Source organism: Drosophila obscura, unplaced genomic scaffold (assembly GCF_018151105.1).
Source record: "Drosophila obscura isolate BZ-5 IFL unplaced genomic scaffold, ASM1815110v1 contig_4, whole genome shotgun sequence".
NCBI lineage: Eukaryota > Metazoa > Arthropoda > Insecta > Diptera > Drosophilidae > Drosophila > Drosophila obscura.
Genome location: NW_024542828.1, coordinates 9,343,916 through 9,365,849, shown reverse-complemented (window position 1 = coordinate 9,365,849; position 21,934 = coordinate 9,343,916). Strand labels below are relative to the sequence as shown.

Sequence of the window (21,934 nt, the reverse complement as noted above, 5' to 3'; positions counted from 1 at the left end):
ACTCACAAAAATAGCAACGAACCACCAGAAAATAAAGAAAGTCCATCAGATCAAGAAAAAATAACACCGGGAGTCAATTCTAGTCAAATAAAATTCTTCACTCCCAACGAAAGTAAAAAGAGCGATACAAATTGCAAATCAAAGGTCACGGACATCAATTGTAAATCAAAAAGAGCTTCCAAAGCGAATCTTTGTCCTCTGGAAACGGCAACAAATTTGAAAGAGCAGACAGAAAATAAAGAAATTCCATTTAATAGCCAGTTAGATCAAGAACAAATAGCAACAGAAGGTCATGCTAGTCAAATCGAAGTCCCCAAGTCCGTTGCCACCAATTCCTACAATTCCACATTCAGCTTCTTAAGCGCCTTCCACGAGCTCGCGGCCCCGCCAGCTGCAGAGCCTGAGTCTAGTCAGAACATATCCCAAGATCAAAGTACGTCCCTTGGCGGAGCTGCTTAAGCAGGAGATCCTAGCCGTCACCCAGGAGAACCGCCTGCGTAGAACTGGCGCACCGGATAGGTCCGGCCAACGTTTGTTGCACAGACCTGCACCCAAAAATCGCCGACTTACTGTGTGTGGCTTTGGTGATGCGCCAGCCAGTCCCACCTCCATCAATAGTCACCTCGCGAACCTGGACAAGGAGAGTCTCAAGTTTATAATCAACAACAGTGACACGATATACGACGAGCCGCTCAAGTACCAGGCCCGCAAACGACTGCGCGAGGAAATTCGTCGCCAGCTCAAGGAGTTTCAATTGGAAAAACCCAAGGATAGCCCGGCCACCGAACTGATTGAAGACGAGATCGTTGATGCCATCAAATTGCCAACGTGCCTGCTGCAAGAGATTGAAAAGTGCTTTGGCATACACATATCAGAGTCAGAGAAGCAGGAAATAAAGTCAGAGCCCATAAAAATCAAAACAGATCCTGGCATTAAAAGCGGGGAGTGCATCAAAAGTAGTTCAGAATCAGAAGACAACTCTAGTCCTCAGTGCAGTAAAAAGAGTCCAAGGAAAGAACAAAATTCCAGTCCTCAAGGGCAGTGCAGCAAAAGGAAGGACAGCCCAGCAGCAGAGACAATGGCTGGTGCCAGGGATCTGATGACACGGCTCAAAGCCGCCGACGAGGTCAAGACAATGACAGCAGTGCGTCAATATAATGGCCGTCCCAATGGCAGCTTCCCGCCTCGTGGTCCCTTGCTGCCATTCCCAAAACAAGACAAAAAGTTGAGCAATAGCGCAAGAGCGGAGCGTAAAACAAGCGAATCCTCGCCCAAGAAAGCCAAACCAAAGGAACAAGCGAAATTGAGCAATCCAAAGGCTGCAAGTCCAGCCAAGGTGGCCACCCCAGAACCCCCACTAGCGATCAAACAGGAGATCAAAGACTGCGAAATAGTTCTACCAGCGTTTAATACCACAATAGTTGTCAGCTCCTCCTCGGATGAAGATGAGGCTGACGAGGATGCGACCCAGAAGCAGACACAGCCGCAGCCGCAGCGGCAGGCGGTGGCCAAGCCAGGAACCAACGATGATGAAGCCAGCGATCACTCCACCAGTTCTCAAGGCAGCACCGAGTCCTCCAAGCGACGCTACAGGCAGAAGCTAAAGAGCGACGCCGACAATGTGGTGGACAGTTTCGAGAAGTTGATCCTGCCGCATCTCAAGGAATCGCTGGCCGCGAATTACAGAAGCCAGCACAGCGGCAGTCAACACAGTCGTCTGCACTTTATATCCTGCGTGGTGACATCCAGCGAGCACAATTCGCAAAACGTCAGCAAAATGGAAATTGCCAAAGTGCAAAAGAATCTCAAGTTGAACAACAATCGGCTGGGCATTGAGTTCCTGCTGCGGCACATTGTCCATGTGGTTAATCAACAGAAGCAGCAGGCGGCGGCGCAGCGGCGCAAGGAACAGGAGGTGCAGAAGCTGAGTAATGGGATTAGCACGGCGACGAGTGCCGCCACAGAGAATGCTGAATCCGCAAAAGAGACACCGACGCCGCCGCCGTCACATCAAAAAATCGTGGAGGAAACTGCACCTGTCACTTTGCCACCCCCCAATGAAAGTCCTCGTCAGAGTTCTCCCGCGCTGTCTGCTTATCAGAGTTCTCCCTCGCTGTCTGCTTATCAGAACTCTCCCGCGTTGTCTACTCATCAGAGTCCATCAGCGCGTCAGAGTCCACCAGCAATGCCACCGCGTCAGAGTCCACCTGCGTTGCCACCGCGTCAGAGTCCGCAAGCGTTGCCACCGCGTCAGAGTCCACCAGCATTGCCACCACGTGCGATTAACCCACCGTTTGGTGTTTTTCCACCGGGAATACCATTTCTGGATTCCACACTGTCTCGACATTCTCCAGGCGGCTATTCCCTGTCGGAGCCCAGTGAACCAATGGGACTTTTGGTTGACATGGTGGCCCAAAATCTGGTCGACATCGATCGCCGTCTCTTGGAGAACCAGAACCGACGCAGCTTCCTCGACGAAATGATCATGAAATTCCAAAAGGAGAAATCCGATTTGGAAATGCACAGCCTGGAGCTGCAAAGCCGCAAATTTCTGCTAATCAATTCGGCGATCAGCCGGAAGCATGGGCCGACCACTGCATCAGCTGTGATGATGGCCACTCTGCCACCACCGGCCTCGCCGCCTCCGACAGCAGAGGGCCAGGAAGCCGCTGCAGGGGAGACTTCTAGCCAAAACAAAGCCCCGAACCAAACACGAGCCAAGCCAAAGGGCCGCGTACGTCGGGCTGTGGTGGTCAAGTATTTGCCCAAACGTAGGGTCAGATTCAATCGTCGGGCAGCCAAGAGAGATGATAATTCCGATGAGTTGGTGGCACAGCTGAAGCTGGAGATGGCAGCCAAGGAGCAGACAGAAAAGTCAAAAGAGAACGCACCGGAAATGCCCATGCCTATGATGGAGGAGGCGGCGATCAAAGAAGAGCCCATTGACGTTTGCAATATAATGGAGGTGCAGGTGCAGCGTCCGATCATCACCGAAAACGGTGCCAGCAACAACAAACGCTCGGCGGAACCCACTCCGGCGGCCCATTCCACCAAGCCCAAGCAGTCGCGCAACAGCAAACCAATCACCAGTACAGTATCGGGATCTAATCCTAACCAGCAGCCGCTGGCTATTATACCACCGCTACCACCACCGCCGCCGCCGCCAGAACCGATCTACAACATGCCATACCAGCTGCCGCGAAGCATTCTCAAGGCCCCACCGCCACCACCCACGCCCCCGCCTCTGCGACAGCTGTCGGTGCAGTCTAACGGGACCATGGAATCGGACTTGGGCTTCGTACGCAAAGGCCGCCTGCACTCGGTCGTCAGTCCGATCACCCAGATACGCATCTTTAAGAATTACATATTAGCCGCGGCCGAGGATGGGGACATCTACATCTTCAACCTGCACAATCACAAGCTCGAGCGTCAGATACCCAAGCACGGCGAGGCCATCACGAACATGCATCTGTGCGAGAAGGAGTCATTTCTGTATACCACATCGTTGGACGGCTTCCTCAAGAAATCCTCATTGGAGGTAGGTGCTCATCGCTCTATGCCTGCTATGAGAAACTTTATCAAATCTTCTGTTTAATCTTCTGCAGAATCTTGAGAGTGTGCAGCAAACGGTGTACGTCAAGGAGCCATTGCAATCGATTGATATTGCTTGGGATGCGGCATTTATTGGCAGTCGCTGGGGTCACATCTTTGTCTACAATGTGGTGGTAAGTGCAAGTAAAGCCTAATAAATAATAAAATATAAAATAAGGGAATTCGTTCTGGGAATTAAATAGTAATAGAAACGATTTTTAAGAGATTTTTATATTGTAGAATATTAATTTCCATTTCAATGATAGCTAAAGCTACCCCCCACTTGACCAATAATTCATTGAAACAGTCCTGCCCTGCATGTGGAGAAGGTCAATCAATCTTCCCTCAGTATAGTATATTCTCCATTTAATTAATGTTGGGTTCATTAAATATTTATCTGTCAAACAAACACTCGAAAAATTTCAATTAAAATATTGAACAGCGACAGCAGGCAAATCCTGCCAACAACAACAAAAAGGACAACCAGCATCTCCACACTCTTGGGGAAGCGCGTCCACACCTTGCCCAAAGACCGACCAAGCAGCAGCAGCAGTAGCAGCAGAGCAGTAGCAACAAAAGTTAACGAATTGGCAATGAGCCTTTAGCGAACGAGCGAACGTCTAGACAATGGAAATCAAATCGAATTTATTTTTTTTTTTTCTCGCGTTGGCTCACGCGAATTTAACAAATTGGATAGTATGGAGTGAAAAGCGTAGAAAGGGAGTTGAGATACTTCATTAGAATATTTCATGCTAAGGGTAGAGAGAAAGCTATAAGTCTTAATTCTGGCAGAAATTCGATTTATGGCTGCGACGTGCTGATAACTCATGCCCGTAGCCCGAAATTATGCTACGATTTTTTCTTCCATTTTATGCACAACTGTACTTTGGATATCTACGAGTAGAAGAAGGCAACTGTACTTCAACTAAGGGGTGGATAGGAGGAGGAAAGTGTAATTTTAACTGAAAGTAGTGAAGTAGTAGGCAAAGGTGCTTATAACGAAGGAGGATGTAGGAAGCAGTGGTACTTGTAACTATAGGGAAGAATGAGGCGCAACTGTACTTTTAACTAGAACGTTGAAGGAGGCAACTGTACTTATAACAATGCTGCAGGAGAAGGAGGCAACTGTAGTTATCAGAATAGTGCAGGAGAAGGAGGCAACTGTAATTGTAAATAAGAAGGAAACGAAGGAGGCAACTGAACTCAAGCTTTGCTTTGCTGTAGATGGTAGGCCATCCGTACATTCTAGGTGCAGTATAGACTCGTTAGTTATTTGGTAAATATACGAAGATGCCACGCCCCACATAGTGCCATACGGCGGAACATACTAGAGGGCGTTGCTGTTGCTGGGATTGCAGTTTTTCGGCCAGCCTCTTGCTGCTATTGCTTGATATTTAGCTTTGACTTGTGTTTTGTGTTTTATTGTGTCAGTGTTTGCTGCACGTTGTTTGGCCGAGACGTCAGCTGTACTGTTCGTAGCGTAGCACATAGTTGGCTATGTACCAGTGCAGGGCTGGGGGTTAGTGTTGCAACAAACAACAGCAAAGTGCAGCCACATGCAGTGGCAGCAGCAACTGTTTCTCTCACTCACTCCCAGCTATGCTACCACTATATCACTCGCTCTCTCTACTTTCTTTCTACTGCTATCCTCTCTCGCTCTTTCTCTCTCCCTCTATTGTTGTTTATTTAAGTTTTTATGTGTGCCTGTTTAGTTAACGGTATATTTTGCCGGCACGGCACTCATACTCTCCCAAAATGCAGCAAGCTCTCTCTCACTCTCACGCTCACTGGCTCTGCTCGCTCTCCTTCTGGCACTGGCACACGAAGAGTCTCTTTGGCCGTTCTTCGGCTGCCAGTCGCTACGTACTACGTACCCCTTCTCCCAATGCGCATGACTTGCCCTGCTCTGCGCTGCGCTGCGCTGCAGTTTACCGTTAGCTGCATATAGCACAACAGTCGCCTGCTCATGCTTTTCCCATTCGTTAGTTTTTGGCAGCAGCAAATAAAATGTTTATATGCTATTTACACAAAACAATTTTAAATAAAATACAAGAAACCCGAATAGAGACTCCCCCGACTGTTGCTGTTGCTCTCGCACTCGCACTCGCATTCGCACTCGCTCTCCCTTGCTCTCAGTAGGAGCTTTCTCGCTCTCGACTGCGCTCTCGCTCTCGTCGCTGCAGCCTTCCAAGGCGTTGCAATGGGAAATTGTCTTCGTGTCGTTCCTGTTGCTGTTGGTGTGCCTGTGCCTGTGTCTGTGTCTGTGTGTGGATGTTGTTGTTGTGGCGTGGGCTTTTCTTGCTGGTTTGGTTGGTTCCTTCCCCTGTTTTGTTGTGTTGTGTGTTTTCTGGAATATGACGCTTGTCTATGGGTTCACTGTCTGTGTGTATGTGCCGCTCTCCCATTGGTTGTGCTCGGCCAAATCGGGTTGGTTGGTTGGTTGGTTGGTTGTGGCCCGTTATGTGCACTGCAGCCGAGGGGCAACTCTTTTTCGTTTTGAAGTGCCAGTGCCAGTGCGAGTGTTTTGGTATTTTCTATTGTTGTTCGTTGTATGGCAAATTGCAATGCATGCATGTGCACATGCATATAAGTTGGGTGGGTGTGGCAAGGACACGGTCTGCGTGGCAGCCCTTGCAACCACTAAATAAACAACATGCTGCTGCTGCTGCTGCTGCCACTCCCACTGCAAGCATTTTATTGGTGTTTTTTTTTTTTTGCTAAAGATTCCAAGACATAACTGTCTGTACATAAAAGTGCACTATCTGCCTCTCGCTCTTTGTCTTCTACCCTTGCTCGTGCTTTCTACTTTTATTTTATAGCTGCTTGGGGCAGCCATTTATCAATGTTTGACACACCGCCTGTTGTTTGGTTAACGGTTTCCATTGCAGTTTCTGTCGACATGCAAGTTTTTCCATTTTCTAGAATTTTCTGCTGTGGTCTTGGGTTTTTAGTAAATATTATCGCATGCTATAATACTGTGATATTTCAGGGCATCAAATATTGTAAAGGGTAATAATGTTAATAAGAAATTTACAGACTTTTTTGCAGGTACAATTTATATAATTATAAATATTTATTCGCTCGGGAACATTGAAATAATTTCTTTAAAAATGTCTGGCATATGTCTGAGGAATAGAAATCAAACAATTTTCTCCAGCTCAGTGGCATAGGATAGATTCTGTGTAGCTATATCGTTGGACGGAATCTCATCCTTGGGCTTGGTGTTCAGTGAGGCATAGTCGTAGTTCCCCTCAGTGTCCAGGGTCCAGTGGCGGCGCTTGACCAACTCCAGTAGCTCCTTTCCGCCAGCACGGAGGCCCAGACGCTGTGCCGCCTGCTTGGGGGACATCTTCAGGTAGGCCTTCTCGATGCAGGAGGCGATCTCCTCGCGGGCCGTCTGCACCAGCATGTCCATGAAGTTGCCATAGATCTCCGAGGGCATGGACTTCTTGGCCTGCAGTATTTTGTTGTAGCGTCCCTCCATAAAGTAGTTCTCGAGGGCCAGCACGGGCATGATGAAGCTGTCCTGCAGCAGCAGGGCCGACGGCAGTCGCTCCAGTGCAATGTGGAAGTCGGCAATGCGATTGGTGGCCAGCATATAGAGCAGGCTCAGACCAATCATCTTGTGCATCTCCTTCGAGGGCTCCAGGAACTTGTCGTAGTCGTAGTAGTACATGCTCAGCTGAGCCATGTACCGCTCAAAGGCGGCGTAGTCCTTGGTGGTGATGCTGTGCTCCACTGCAATCTCCAGCACATCGCGTGACTTCACCAGCTGGTCCTTCTGCTGGGGGTTTGAGTTGAAGGCCTCTCGGGGCATCAGGAATCCGCCTTTGAGAATCTCCAGCTTGAATAGGCCCAAAAGTTCGCCACAGCGCAGCAGATTTGGGGCTCGTTTGCTCCATTCCGACTTCAAGTCTTTGTACAGATTGGACATGATATGTAGATCTTCTTTCTGTGCAATTTTTCACAATTCTTTAATTAGGACAGTGCAAATATGAAAAAACAGACCTGACCTTGGGGGCACCGTTTTTCGGAACGAGTAATTTTTGGATGATTCAAATTTTGCTGATAGGGAACTGACTGATTTTATAGATTTAAAAGAGTCCAAAGAGCGTGTTTGGGTGGCCTACTTTGACAATTTGTTTTTTATAATTTAGAATATGCTATCCCATAGTCGGAGTCGCTATGTATTTCGTTGTGGTATCAGAAGGATATAACAAGACCATTACCAAAGCAAATACCACCAATAACAGAAAATAAATGCATTCAGAAACCGAAATCAAACAAAACCAGACAATTTGCCTTAATCTAAAGTAATTAAAATATTTGTATACCATTTAGATAAGAAGGCCATATCTAATCTTCAAATATTGTGGTACCCCTAAGTATATCTACATATGTATGTATATGTATACATTTTATAAATAGTTTATAACAACGAAAAATATGTGTATGTAGTGTAGTATTTATTTATAAAAATAAATAAAATGCGCACTGGGTGTTTTGCTTTCTGTTGACCATTTCGTTATGTGTTCGGATCGTATGCGTGTTTGTCATGACAATGCACTTTGGGAATATCAATGAATCCGACTGGCAGTAGGCCCAAAATCAAAGCACGGAAACCCTTTTAAGGGCCAATAAATTGGCTTTATCCACAACGGGGATGTAGCTCAGATGGTAGAGCGCTCGCTTAGCATGTGAGAGGTACGGGGATCGATGCCCCGCATCTCCAAAGGATTTCAAATCAACTTTTTATACTTTTTTATAATTTGTAAATGTTCTCGTTGAATTGCAGACAAACAAAATGATCGAGTCGCCACTGCTCTCCACGGGCCAGTCCATTATTGCTGTCAAGGCCACCATGGAGGGCCTGAGGAAGATCATCATACTTGGCTGCAAGGGAAACTTTGTGTATTTGCACGATGCGGCCACAGGTCTGTTGCTGCGCCGCCTGGGCGTGCCCGACGGACTGAACGTCTATAGTTTGCTTCTCAATGACGGACATATCTACTGCGGCACGCAGAAGAACGAGATCTACAAGTTTGAGTTCACAGTAAGAATAATCCTCTGCTCTCCTCTCCTCTCCTCACGAAAACCAAACATAAATGTGCCATTTTGTGTGTAACTTTTAGAGTGGAAATCTGGTCACCAAGCTGAGCTGCGGGAACGGTGCCGTCTCCATGGTGAGCTTCAGGGACAGATATTTACTGATTGGCTGCTATGATGGCTTCATTTACGTCCTGGACAAGCATAAGGGCACCCAGGTGGGTCGATTCGAGGGCGCTGGACGCTTGGTACTGGCGCTGGCCATAGCCGGTGATAGTGTAAGTCTTCAAACTTTGATTCACATATTTGGAATTTCGCATTTTATATTAATTTCTGCATTACATTTACAGATCGTTACATCCTCGAAGGATAACTCCTTGGAGGTGCTCGAAATTCCACCCGGAATGCTAAATGTTGGACAACAATGAGATTACACATAAATATATATATAGAATAGATGATAGATCAGATTTAATTTAACAATTTTACAAACACACTCGCACGCGCACTTGTTTGTATATAACTTTACAATCATACTGATGTTTTAATTTTTTCATTTTGTTTTGTTTTTTTTTTATATTTACAATTGGGCATGTTTTTGTGTTTAAATATGATTTCCTTGAAGAAATAACCAATTTCTACGCCATGAACCGAGTAAAAGAATAAAGGGAAGAGCGCCAATAAAACGAATATGAATAATATGTACGTAATAATGTATGTAGTGGTATAAATGGTCCTTTGTTAGCCGTTGAATTAAGGAATCTGTGGCGTGCGCACTGGCCGCACATTCGTCTGCATTTGGTGCAGCTTCAGGTTGAGCTTGTGCGAATGATCCCGCAGATAGGCAATGAGATCCGCTTGCTTCTCCAGCAGTTCGGCTGTGTCGCCGCCGGGCTGCATCAGGCCCAAGGAGCCGCCAACTTGATCGGTGCCGCGCAGGACATCTGGCGCCAGATTGGCCTTGTTGAATTTTCGCACCTTGTCTGCAAGATATCAGTTAACAAAAGAAGAAAGAACAATTGACAGTGACTAACCAATATAGCAGCCATTGGAGATGGACAGCACCACATTCTCGGCCACAGTGAACGCTGTCACATAGCTGACGGGCGACAGCCAGCCGGCGGCACAGTGCTCCCAGAAGCTGTCTCCATAATAATGATGGATCATAGCCTGGACAGCCAGCAGCGCGGAGTTCCAGAGGGACACCACCTGCAGCGGTATGCCCTTTTGCATGTTCGTCTCGCGATGAAAATCGTGGTAGCCGCTCAGTCGCAGATTATCGTGTTGCACTTTTATGAAGTGATCGAAGAGCTGAAAAATGGCAATGTGGCATTGAGGCAGGTCGTAGCCAGACGCTTGATCAAGTCCTTACATATGTGATGACCCAGAAGGTGGCGCGCAAGTAGAGCATTATAAAGTAGGCGTCGCATCGTCGTTCCGCTGGCCAGAGAGCCGCCAGGCCAATGCCCACACACGAAATCACAGACGAGATAAGCAAGTGTATGCTGTGGAGTAGATTCGCATTGGTGTGCGTTAATTGCGTTGCAGTCATCCATAGCATTAAATTTCAACCCTTCCGCGAGTGCGAAGTGATTCATTGTCGCCGGCAGCGGGCCCCTTGCCCCACTCCGACTCCCATTAATCCTCACCTAAATGCGGGCACCGTTTTCAGCTTGAAGGTTCCATTGTTATTCGAAAAGAGCACGGGATCCAACAGTTGGTCCGTGTCGTGGATGTGTGGGGGTATAACGCCTGCCGGGACGGCGGCGCCTGTTGCTTCGTGGTCCATTTTGGGCTTCTAATTTGCCTTAAATGCGCAGCGAAAGTATGCGTAATTTTCGAAATGTTTTTATTTCGCTTTGTTTGTTTGTTGTCGGCTTGTGTGGCGCTGCCAGTCTGCGAAAATAGTCGATTAGTTTAGCTATCGAATAGTGCGAGAGATGCCACTTGGTTGGGTTTGACGCGTTTCACAGCACTTTGCTATCAACTGCCAAATTTTTATATAAAAATGCACTCCAAAATAAGTAGTAGTAAACTCAAATCTAAAAATATTTAAAGTTAATATTGTGTGTTTCAAAAGAGAGTTGCATCTCACCCACTGCACAGGAAATTCGTTTGATTTTGTCGCTGCCACCACGATCGATAACGATAACAGCAGCACAAAAATCATCTCTAATTTTATGGCTTTTTGTTTAAATTTGATTTTTAATACAAAAAATAAATGTCTACACCTGTGCCGCGCCGCACTAAGGACTTGCTGGCTCTTGGTATTGACTCGGATACGGACGATGACTACAATTCGCCTCTCAAGCCGCACCGATCACAAGCCGCAGCTGCAAAAAACCACCGACCAGCTGCGGCGGCGGCATCTGCTTTCGGTCAGGGCACAGGCATCGGCGTCAATGCTGGCAATAAGGAAAACATTTCGCTGCCCAATAGGGCAGTCGGTGAAATACTGTAAGTTCCATTCTCCCAGCAGAGATGTCGCCACTTGATTTGGATTATGTTTTAGACCACGGCGCACCTCGGAGATGTCTATGATGGACTCGGACAGCGACGAGGAGGAGGATAACAAAAACGACCACAATCTCAACTGCGCCATTCTCAATGACTCCTTCGTGTTGAGTCCGACGCACGAGCTGCCGGTTAGCGGGGGCAGCAGCATGCCCTCCACAGCTGGCACACTCAAGCAATCCGATTCGAATCTGTCGTTCCTAGGCCGCTTCGGCAACATGGGCATCAACTGCAGCAGCACCTCTGCTGCCAATCAGAACTCCCCGGCGGTTGAGCCAGAGCCGCAGGCCATCAAAAAGCCGCCGCCTTCAACGCTGCAAACCATCTCGGAGCGACGTAAACTCTTTGATAACGAAACTCCCCTGCGTAATGGATCCACGATTGTGGCCAAGTCCCAAGCCAAGGCCGAAGTGGACTTCATAACGCCACTGGTGCGAGCGGGCGGCTCCACGCAGGCACCCAAATCCCGCAGCGCGGTGGTATCGAATGAGTTTCGCGCGCAGAAGGTTCTCTTCCAGACGCCCATGACCGTGGGCCGTGGTGCTCCCTTTTCCTGCGACAGCTTCTCCCTGTGCGACACCATCAGCGAGAGTCCCGACATTCCGCCGCGACAGCCGGAGCCGCAGCCGCAGCCCAAGGTAGAGCCCATCAATGGCAAGTCAAAGAAGTCTCTGGACAATGCATTCCATGAGGCAGAAAAGGAAATGGTGCCACCGAAAATTGAGCCAGTGAAACCCAAGGAAATTGTAAAACCTGCTCCAGTGCCGCCCTCCACCGCCAGCAAATCTTCGAACATACTAAAGATCAAGAATCATGAGTACGTGATAGGCCAGAAGCTTGGCTGCGGCGGCTCCAGTTCCGTTTACCTCGCCCGTCGTCCCGACTCTGGCGGTGAATTTGCATTGAAGGTGGTGGACCTGCAGGCCGATCCGTCGGTGGTTCAGGGGTATCTGAATGAAACCAAGCTGCTGGAGAAGCTGCAGGGCAACGTGTGCGTTGTGGCACTGTACGACTAGTGAGTTACTCGATCTGCAAGAGACTTTCAGGTAATAAATACATTCCGCTTTTCCACAGTCAACTGTTGCGAGAGGAGTCCAAGCTGTATATGGTAATGGAGAAGGGTGACTGCGACTTGAACAAGATCCTGCAGAGCTATACCACAAATCTGCCGGCCTACAGCCTGATGAGCATTCTGTACCAGATGCTGCAGGCTGTCAACTATATTCACCAGCACGGTGTAATACACTCGGACCTGAAGCCGGCCAATTTCCTGATGGTGAATGGCCGTCTCAAGCTGATCGACTTTGGCATTGCCAGCAACATTTCGGTGGACTCGACGAGCATCATCAAGTTCTCCCAGGCTGGCACCTTCAACTACATCAGCCCCGAGGCCCTCACGGACACCTCGACGGGCAACAGTCCGATGCGCGGTGGCAATCAGCCCAAGATAAAGATCTCCACCAAGTCGGATGTGTGGTCGCTGGGCTGCATATTGTATCTGCTGATGTACCAAAAGACGCCCTTTGGTCATATACGGAATATTTGTGCCAAGATGAATGCCATTGCCAATCCGGGGACCAACATTGAGTATCCAGACATTCCATTTTACTATCCAGCCATGCTGGTTCATGTGAGTTACCCAAGAGTGCGACACGACATGCGAATATACTCAAATATATTCAAATGTATTCTTTATAGATGGTCAAAAAGTGCCTGCAGCTGAATCCGAAAATGCGGCCCTCGTGCACCCAACTGCTGCAGTATCCCTTCCATATGGCCATTCCCCTGCAGAATCTACAGATTGCCAGCAAAGCCAGCACCACCACCACCACCACCAACAATAAGTAAACCCAACAAAAGTATTCTCCTCTTATGTTTTCTCATATGTGTGTATGTATTTAATTCTCATTTACCATAAGTTATACATCATAAATCTTTATAATGCAGGCTATAGCTCATTCGTTTTCTTGTGGGAAGGGGGGGCGGGTGCCATTTTTTCTGTGTGTGTTCCTTCTACTCCTCCCTAAATACTTTTTTTTTTCTTTTTGCATGCAACAAGTTTACTGTTTTGACAATTTTTGTTTTTATCGCTAATTGGCGCTAGCATTTACCATTTTGTGTTTAATTTGCGTTTTACTTATGAATTAGGGTTCTCTCATTTGTGTGTGTGTGTTTTGTTTATATAAAAATAGTTTACTTGGTTTTTTTCATATACGCTTAATTAAATGTTTGTTGTTTGCTGTTTTTGCTGTGGGGTGGACCGACCACATGCTGCTGCGGGTTTTGAATACTATTTTTTTTGCTTCACAATTAAATTAAATTCAAAAAAGAACATGGAAAACATGGAAAAAAAAACACAAACAATTTGTCGTTACACATGACATGCATACATAAATAGATATACATACACATACATAAATTTAGTGTTTAATTATAAGTATATAATTGGTTTATTTTTTTTTGTATATAGAATTGCCTTTTAAGTAGTTTTTTTTCTCGTGTAAATTCATTTGCTTAAACATAAGATACATATACATATACAATTGTTTATAGCGCGTTTTTTGTTGTTGTTGTTTGTTTTTGTTTTAAATGCAAGTTCAACACAAATAATATTCGCATACGCATACGGCCTGCTGGTTAAATAATCATAATAATAATAATTAGTTAATTCGGGAGAAAGAAAAACGTACAGAGACATTTCTTTTCTCACTTGGGGCAGCAGCAGCAATGGATTTTTGTTGTGAGAGGGCTAAGAATTCCTTCGTTTTTTTTTTTGCTTTTTAAATCTCGTTTAACATTGCACAAGAGTCGTTTTTGTTTGTTTTGTTTTGTTTTATATTACTTTTAGTTGTTGTTTTGCTGTAGATAAGTTCTTAAAGCATTCCCGAACGGTAGGTTTTTCTCATTCATTAACTGTTTACTTGCTGCTGTGGTGGGGGGGCCTCCCCTCTCTTTAAACTTAATAGAATTGTTAGAATTGTGGTTTTCTGTTGCTGTTGTTGTTGTTGTTTTGGAAGTTTGGACAAACTCGTGTGTGGTTGCTTGTCATTTATCGTCGTTGTAGGGCTTCTGCTTCTGCTTTCTGCTTCCTCCTCAGCGACATTAAATGTCCTGCAAATGGAGTAATTTTTTGTTTGTTTGTCAGTGTTTCCACGTGCCAAAAAAAACTAATAGCCTGCTACCCACCTGCTCCCCATTTGAGACATGCTGTTGCAGCTTGGTGATCAACTGCTCCTTCTGGTTAACAATGCCACGCCAATGCTCATCCTGCTCCCTTGCACGCTCCTCCAGGTCCATCAGCGTGTTGGTCTGCAGCAGCAGCAAATGGATTATTATAGAGATTAAGGGAATATTTATGCAAGTCTGAGGATTAATGCTTACCGTTTTGGTGACCAGCTGCGTGAGCTTATCGTTCGTTTCCCGCAACTGCAGGTTCTGTTTGTGCAGCTCCAGCTGCTGTTGCTGCTGCTCAGCGTTGGGGGCGGCGGAGGAGGAGGATTTGCTATTCGAACTACTATTATTGCTACTAATATTGTTGTGGATTGCGCTGCTGCTACCGCTGCTGGTGCTGGTGCTGCTCCTATTGTGGTTGCTACTGCTACTATTGTTTGATTGTGTGGACTTATTACTACTGTTCTGGGCCGCCTTCCTCTCCAGCTCCAGCTGCTGCTGCTTGATGTGTGTGGCCAACACCTGCTCCAGCCACTGATCGAAGGAGGCCTGCAGTGCACTGGCCGCTTGCGCTTTCACCGCATCTGGGTAGAGACGCTGGTAAAGATCGCGTATGCGTTGCTGTTCGCTCTTGGCGGAGGAGCTTGCCCCATTGGCAGCCGCCGCAGCCGCAGCCGCTGACTTTTGCTGTTGTTGCTGCTGTTGCAGTTGCAGCTGCAGATCTTGTTGCTGCTGTTGCAGTTCCTTCTGTTGCTGCTGCAGATCCTTCTGTTGTTGCTGCAATGCAAGACAAATAAAATTAAGCAAAACCCAAAGCCGAATGGCAGTACAACTAAAAGAAGGTAGAAAAAGGAAGGGAAGGGGGTGGGTTGGGGTGTTAGATTGGGGAGATCTGTGCATGCACTTACGCCTAAGGATTGCTTGGTATTTGCTTTCGTCTTTGCGGTTGCGGTTGCTGTTGCTTCGGCATTTTGCAACGCTTCAATCAACTTCCAATTTTTCATACGCACGTCCTGACGAAACACAAATACGTGTGGCAATTAGTAAAAAGGTTGCAACGACACACAGAAGGATGGGGTAAACGTGTAGGCATGCGTATGGGTTGGACAGAATAAACAACACGCGAAACAAAACTGAGAGTTTCCCGGTACTCACATTATTCTTCTCGCGCTGTTCCTGCAGCTCCTGCTGCAGCTGCTTCTCCCTTGCCACCAGCTGCTCGGCATGTTGCTGCAGCTCCTGCACCTGCGATTGCAGGCTGCTGGTGTGCTGCTGCTGCTTGTCCTGGGCCGCGGTCAGCGATCCGTACTGCGCCTGCAGGGCACTCAGCTCCTGCTGCTTCTTGGCCAGAGCATCGGACTGGAATTGGGCCTGCTCCGACTGGGCGGCCGTTGCCTGAACGGCGCTGCTTGTGGCCTGGCTGAGCTGCTGGTTGAGTGTCTGATTGTTGGCCTCCAATGTGGCCGTCTGCTGGCGCAGCTCCTGCAGCTCGCCGCCGCGGACATGCGTCAGTTCCGATTGGGCTTGCGCCAGATCGGCCTTGGCCGACTCCAGGGCATTGTGGAGATTGCGCAGCTCCACCTTCAGCTCGCCGTTCTCAGCGTCCAGCTGATTGCGCTGCTCCAACTCAAAGATGCTGTTGTTCTGGCGCACCTCCAACTCGTCGCGCTGCTGCTCGAGGGCCAGCAGTTGCTGGGCCTGCTGCTGGATCAGCTCATTCTTCTGCTGCGTCTCGGCGCTCACGAAGGCGGTCATGTCGGCCAGGCACTTCTCCTTGTGGGCCAGATCCTGCTGCAGGCGCTGCAACTGTGGCACCAAGTCCTGCGAACTGGCCTGCTTTTCCCTCAGCAAGGTCTGAAATCGGAAGACAAAATCCATTTGTGTATGATCTAGGGGGAGGGACTGCTGCTGTGGACATACCTGGAATTGCTGGCGTTCGAGGGTCAGCTTATCATTGAGACTGGACAGCTCCTGGTTGACGGCGGACAACTCCTGCTCTTTGCCCTGCAGCTTATCGTTGTAGGCCTGAATGCGGCCATGCATCTGGGCGCGCTCCGTGTTGACCTCCTGGCGCAGCTCGCGCAGCTTGGCTTGGATGCCAATGGAGGCCTCCTGCTCTTCGGCCAGCAGCTTCTCCTTCTCCTCCAGCTGGCGCTTCAACTTCTGGCAAATGTCGTCCGACCACTCGGCATGGGAGGCGGGCATATCCTGCTGCTTGTTCAGCAAATAGTCGATCAAAATCTGTATCTCGGAACGATTCAGCTCGGCACGGGAGAACACATTCATGAGAGCTGAGACACCAATCGTTTGGTTCTGATGATCCGCCAGCTTTTCCAAAGCCTGGGCCAGTTCCTTGGTCGTCAGGGTCTCCTTCTGCTTCTTGTGCTGCTGCTGCTGTTTGGTCTTGTTGTTCACTTGGTTGTTCTGGGTCTTGGGCGAGCCGTTCTGCGGTTGCTGCTGCTGCTTCAGTATCTGCTTGGGTACGGACGGTGGCTCCTGGTCAGCAGCAGCTGTGGGTGAGACACCAGCGGTGGTGGCCTGTGGCTTCTCCTTCTTGGCCACATTGCCGGATCCGTTCTTCTTCTGTGCCTGCTGCTTGTTGTTGTTGTCCTCTTTGCGTTCCTTCTGCTCCTGCTTCTTCAGCTCGACCACATCCTTGGGTGCGCGTACCTCAAAGCTGTTCAGAGTGGGAGTCTCCTCAGCGGTGAGGGGCTTCACGGCCACGGCCTCGTTTTTGTTGACCAAAATGCCAGCGACAGAAGCGGCGGCTGCTGCTGCTGCGGCTCCACCCTTGCCAGCATTCCGCTTGTCCTTCTTGCCCTTCTTGCCCACGGGAACGTTCTCCTTTTCGGCGGCATTGCTTGACCTACGCTGGTCGTTCATGATCTCTGCATCGGGCTCGAATTCCACATGCTGCTTGGACAGGCCGGGCTCCTCCTCGACAGAGCCCTGCTCCTCGGACTGGCCATCGGAGTAATCCTCCTCGGGATCGTGGCTGGCATCCCGCTGTTGTTCCCTCTGTCGCTGTTTCTTCTCGCGCTTTCAGTTCCTTCTTCTTGGGCTTCTTGGTGGCCGCCGCTCCGCCGCCGGCCTTGTACAGATTGGCGCTCAGGGCGCGCTTCTCGGCGACAACCTCCTCGAAGGTCTTGCGCCTAAAGATCTTATTGATGAACAGGAAGGAGAGCAGGGAGGCGCTGATCACACAACCAATGACGATCAGTATGTGGAAATCCATATTTGCATATCTTGCCTTGATGCAGCTGCTTGGGGGTTCTTCTCAGGGATCTCCTTTACGTGTAGGGTTACTGCAAATGAGAGTTTCGAGTGTTATACGAGTGTAATGGGCAAAATGTTACTCTTCCAGCACCTAATCCTATCGACAAAATCAACTAAAAAAAAAAAACCCCCTCACACATTCTTTGTTTCATTTGGCTTTTAGTTTAGTTCCTGCTTCATAATCAGACTTTTGTTGCTGCTGCTGGTGCTTCTGATGACGTGTACCTTTGCAATTAGTGGAACTGAACGTTCAAGTCGACAACACCACAAAATAATTGTACGAACAAAATTTCACATTAAACGAAAGATCAACGACATTTACACCCAATAGCAATTACCGCAGGTCTCTGCTGTATTGGTGCGTGTGAATGTGTGTGTGTGTGTGCTCGTGTATTTTTGTATGTACAATAATAAATAGTAGCGGTACGTGCTTATCAGTTTACCGGCCGGTGAATGGTACCATAATACACGTACACTTTATGATGAGACACTCTTGTTGCTATTGCATTTCTCACTGTTTGTTTGACGTTTATATTAATACGAGTATAAATGCTCATTGTTGAACTTTGTCATTGTGGAGATAAACGAATGCACTGCAGTCAGCTAGGATGGGCTTAAATTAATACACCTTACAAAAATGCCAATTGAAAAAGTTCACTTTTCAATTGTAATTTCTGAATGTCGATATTTACATAGTAGATTCAATTATCGACGACTCAAAGATTTACAGACACAGAAATTTATTCCAAGTAACAAACAAAAAAAAACAAACATAAAATTAGCTTACAAAGCGAATAACAATCAACACAGACTCGCAGCTGCTGTCTACCCTTGAAAGAAAGTTAAATTTGCAAAAAAAGCCCTGAAGGCGTTGACGCAGATGGGCTCCCACACGTTAAAAAAAAAAACCCGAAGAAATGCTGATAAATCGTTAAATATTCCCACACAAACACACACACCTCTTCTCCACTCCAAATGTTAAGGCTCTGACGCACACACGTATGCAAATTGTAGGAGCGGAAATCACAAAATATAATTTTCTAAACTTGAAATCTTTAAGCGAAGACCCAAGAGACGACTGACAGAAAGTTAACGTCAGCATCAGAAGCAGCAGGCAGTAGCGAGCGAAGCCAAGCTTTGCGATCTCTCTCGCTCTCTCTCTGGCCCTGGGAGAGAGTCTGGTCTGGTCTGGTCTGCCAACTCACCGTGAAGAAGTGGTTCCCACTCTCCATCTCTTTCTCTTTCTTACTGCCTGGCAGCAAAGGAATGGAATTCACAAATTGCAAAAATTTCAATTCAAGGTTGTTGCTCTCTGAATATCTGCCGGCAGCAGCAGCACAGCACCAACTTAAGAGATAACTGGACGCTCTGAGTCGACTCTCTCATGTTTCTGACTGTGTCCCGGAATTTTTTTACAGTCAAACTCGTATAGTGCGGCGCTTTCAAAAAAGTGCTAGAGACAGCGCAAGATACCCCCACAAGAGATACATATTTCTAGAGAGCTGCCCAGACTTTGTTGCGTCAGTAAAATTTTTTAAAGAATTTTACAGTAATAACTTGAGAATGTTAAAGACATATTTTGTTTGATTATTTGCTGATGGCATCATCAGTTTTCGTTTATGGAGAGGGGCGACAAGAGACCTTTTGTTGTTCAAATATTGTCTTATTTGTGGAGTACATAAACCCGAATTAATATTTGATGAAACTATGAGAACAGCTTCGATTCGAACAGTAAATCGATGACAAGTGGAGTGACTCCACTGACATGTCTCTCCCCAGACCAGTATTGCTGCTGGCAGTAACGCTCCAGCAGAGCACACACACACGCACGCACACTGAGAACGTGAGAAGAGGCATACAACTACATACATATGTAAGCGTATGAAAAAATACAATAAAAACGCCGGTAAAGGTCATCAACCGGAAGAGCGACGCTACGGAATGTGATCATGTATTTGTGTGTGTTCCTCAGAGTTTCGTGTGCGTGTGTGTGTGTGTGAAAGTCGAAATCTTTGGCTGCCAATTATCATTATGACCATCCTCTATAAATAATTGTGTATTACAGTCTGGCAGCATGAAAAATATACTTGCTGCTCGCCCTGGTTACAAACTGGCATCCAACTGCACAGTTGGCCTAATTCTCTGTGTTCTTTTTTCTCTCACTCGCCCCAATGTTCAATTAGTTGACAGCAACAACAACACTTAAACACATGGAATTTCTCTGTCTTTCTGTCAGTCAGTGCAGCCAATTTAGCTTTTGTTTCCCCGCCAAGTCTGCTGCTATGGGAAACAAGAAATCTTACTTTAAAATCTCAAATCAGATTTACCAATAAGAAATCCTAACAAAATGAAAATTATTCGAATTAGATGTACTTATTATTATGGTATAGATGGATTATTTTGCATCCATATTGTTATATGATGGTGGCCATTTCTAGCTGTTTTCATCGGGCAACACTAGTGAACGGTGCAAGTGCTTCTCACTCGCTCTCCCTTACTCTCGCACGGCCAGCACTCATTCATTATTTTCTTTTATTTATTCATAAATGCAAGCGACTCGGCCGGCAAGCGGCTCAAGTGTTTTAATTTTAGAAAGCTCTCCTACACTCTTCTTTTATGATATTTATGCAACATGCAATGTTTTTTTTGCTGGCCGCCCCTGTGGGAGATTTGGTTTGGTCGTCTTGCGTGGGAGCGTCAAGTTCGTTTCTAGTTTTGTTATTCGATTGGTAGGTCAGCCAAAAAAAGACTTTCGACGACATTTGGGTCCAGAGAAGGAAGGTTGCCGCAGATCGGATTGGGAGTATTTTCTAGAGCTGTGTGACTCACAAATGTGCGCCTCTGTGTCTGTGTGTGTGTGTCACGGTTCTATAAATAAGCTAATTGAATATGAGATGTCCGTTAATGATTATTGATTGCTGACGTAGACAAGTGACTTTTCAATACTGTCCGATTATCAATTGGGTTTTCCTAGAATTACAGTTTACAGTTCAGTTCCGAAGGCCTTATCGCCAATTGAACGTGAATGAAACGACTCGATGTGCATTTATTATTTATTCGACTGCAGGCTACTCTCTCCCTGTCTCTTTCTCTCTCTCTCTCCGTTGCTCTTGATAAGCTGGGGCCAGAGAATGCGTGTATGTGTGTGTGTGTGTGTGTGGTGAGGTCAGCAAAAGGCTGCCAACAATGTGTAAATTGTCAGAGCAAGACAACACGAATAAAGAGAACAAGCAGCGCATCAATTATGTTCTTGATTTTGATAAAAATCTCAAACGGGAATACCAGTGCATTCTGAGGGGGGATGCAAGGGCGGAGCAGCCCAGACGGCGGCGCACAAGTTTTTGGCAAACCAAACAAATAAATTCAGCTCGCTGGCGGCTGCTGGTTTTCTTTGTGTCAGCTGTCCCTTTTGCTCATAATTAAATCGCAATCGGGGCACACAAGTGAAAGTATGCCATTCATCAAATTCAGATATTTTTCTCTAATTAGGCATCTAATTGGCAAACGCCTCTGATAATAAGAATAATTGCACACCAATAAATAGTGGTTTCTGCCAGAGGCCCGAGGGCCGCTTTGTGTCTGTCCACGAGTGGAAGGAAGACAAAAGGGCGTCGCTGCCGCCCGTCGCCACTGTCTCCGTCTGACCGACACACAAACACAACACCTTGCACTGCACTCACACATACACACCACTTGCCGCACACTCGAATAGGCTTCAACTCTTATTTGAAGCAATTACCGTTGTCTCTGCTCGCACTTGCAACGTCAACAATTTTCACATTTCACATTTAAATGCAGTTTTCTTTTTTTTTGTTGGAAACGCATCCGCCATTTGCAAGCAAGTTGTATACGTGTGCGTCCCTTGCATGTACATGTACATACATATATTGGAGCATGTGTGTGTGTGTGTGTGCAGGTATCGTTGTCGCGTCGGCAATTTTCTTGAGCCATTTCGGCATTCATTTTCTACTGCATTTGATTCTTTGGAACATTCTACTTAAACTTTACACTTTTCTTAAGCCAACTGGCTACGACTTACACTTTTTGTATGCGTTTTGATTTGGTGGCAACTTAAATCATTTATAAACCACGGAAAGATTTCTCAAACAATCGATTAGGGCTGGCAAAACATCAATAGATTCATCGGCCAGATAGGTTTTATCCTTTTTGCGTAATCATCGATGTTTCCCCCAGCTCCAACACTTTTTATCGTCAGCGGGTAAATGCACAAAATTAAAGGGGAATTTGCATATTTTTTAATTTCCACGTTGATAATAATAATTTAGATCATTCATATACGGTTTTTATCATTTAACAATATTTTTTTTAATTCGAT

The 21,934-nt window shown here is 46.8% G+C and overlaps 5 protein-coding genes and 1 non-coding gene across 7 annotated transcripts; 3 read left to right on the top strand and 3 right to left on the bottom strand.

Annotated features, from left to right (window-relative positions):
* Window positions 1-292: 292 nt before the first annotated feature.
* On the top strand, window positions 293-9,343 carry LOC111069972. The gene is made up of 6 exons (XM_041594970.1): window positions 293-317; window positions 363-3,538; window positions 3,606-3,725; window positions 8,387-8,644; window positions 8,724-8,915; window positions 8,988-9,343. The coding sequence occupies exons 1-6, from the start codon at window positions 293-295 to the stop codon at window positions 9,063-9,065; spliced, it is 3,849 nt and encodes a 1,282-aa protein (XP_041450904.1). The 3' UTR covers window positions 9,066-9,343.
* LOC111069976 (26S proteasome non-ATPase regulatory subunit 8) lies at window positions 6,731-7,715 on the bottom strand. The gene is made up of 2 exons (XM_022360253.2): window positions 7,605-7,715; window positions 6,731-7,543 (listed from the first exon to the last, which is right to left on the bottom strand). The coding sequence occupies exon 2, from the start codon at window positions 7,523-7,525 to the stop codon at window positions 6,731-6,733; it is 795 nt and encodes a 264-aa protein (XP_022215945.1). The 5' UTR covers window positions 7,526-7,543; window positions 7,605-7,715.
* On the top strand, window positions 8,251-8,323 carry Trnaa-agc. Its single transcript has one exon. It is a non-coding gene; the product is annotated as a tRNA-Ala (tRNA).
* Window positions 9,087-10,534, bottom strand: LOC111069977 (transmembrane protein 192). The gene is made up of 4 exons (XM_022360254.2): window positions 10,287-10,534; window positions 10,010-10,142; window positions 9,672-9,948; window positions 9,087-9,620 (listed from the first exon to the last, which is right to left on the bottom strand). Exons 1-4 carry the CDS (start codon window positions 10,424-10,426, stop codon window positions 9,391-9,393), a joined length of 780 nt encoding a protein of 259 aa, XP_022215946.1. The 5' UTR covers window positions 10,427-10,534; the 3' UTR covers window positions 9,087-9,390.
* A 131-nt stretch (window positions 10,535-10,665) lies between these two features.
* Window positions 10,666-13,102, top strand: LOC111069973 (dual specificity protein kinase Ttk). 2 transcript variants are annotated; one of them, XM_041594988.1, is made up of 4 exons: window positions 10,666-11,094; window positions 11,150-12,166; window positions 12,226-12,795; window positions 12,836-13,102. In XM_041594988.1, exons 1-4 carry the CDS (start codon window positions 10,859-10,861, stop codon window positions 12,993-12,995), a joined length of 1,983 nt encoding a protein of 660 aa, XP_041450922.1. In that variant the 5' UTR covers window positions 10,666-10,858; the 3' UTR covers window positions 12,996-13,102. The 2 variants fall into 2 exon arrangements, with proteins under 2 accessions (XP_041450922.1, XP_022215942.2); XM_022360250.2 differs by having other exon boundaries at window positions 10,672-11,094; window positions 12,226-12,781; window positions 12,850-13,102.
* On the bottom strand, window positions 13,022-21,741 carry LOC111069985 (ribosome-binding protein 1). The gene is given in 8 exon segments (XM_022360261.2): window positions 13,022-14,262; window positions 14,338-14,460; window positions 14,533-15,051; window positions 15,231-15,335; window positions 15,478-16,176; window positions 16,243-17,364; window positions 17,366-17,627; window positions 21,638-21,741. Coding segments are annotated over 7 exon segments (2,769 nt in total). The 5' UTR covers window positions 17,558-17,627; window positions 21,638-21,741; the 3' UTR covers window positions 13,022-14,253.
* Window positions 21,742-21,934: the final 193 nt, after the last annotated feature.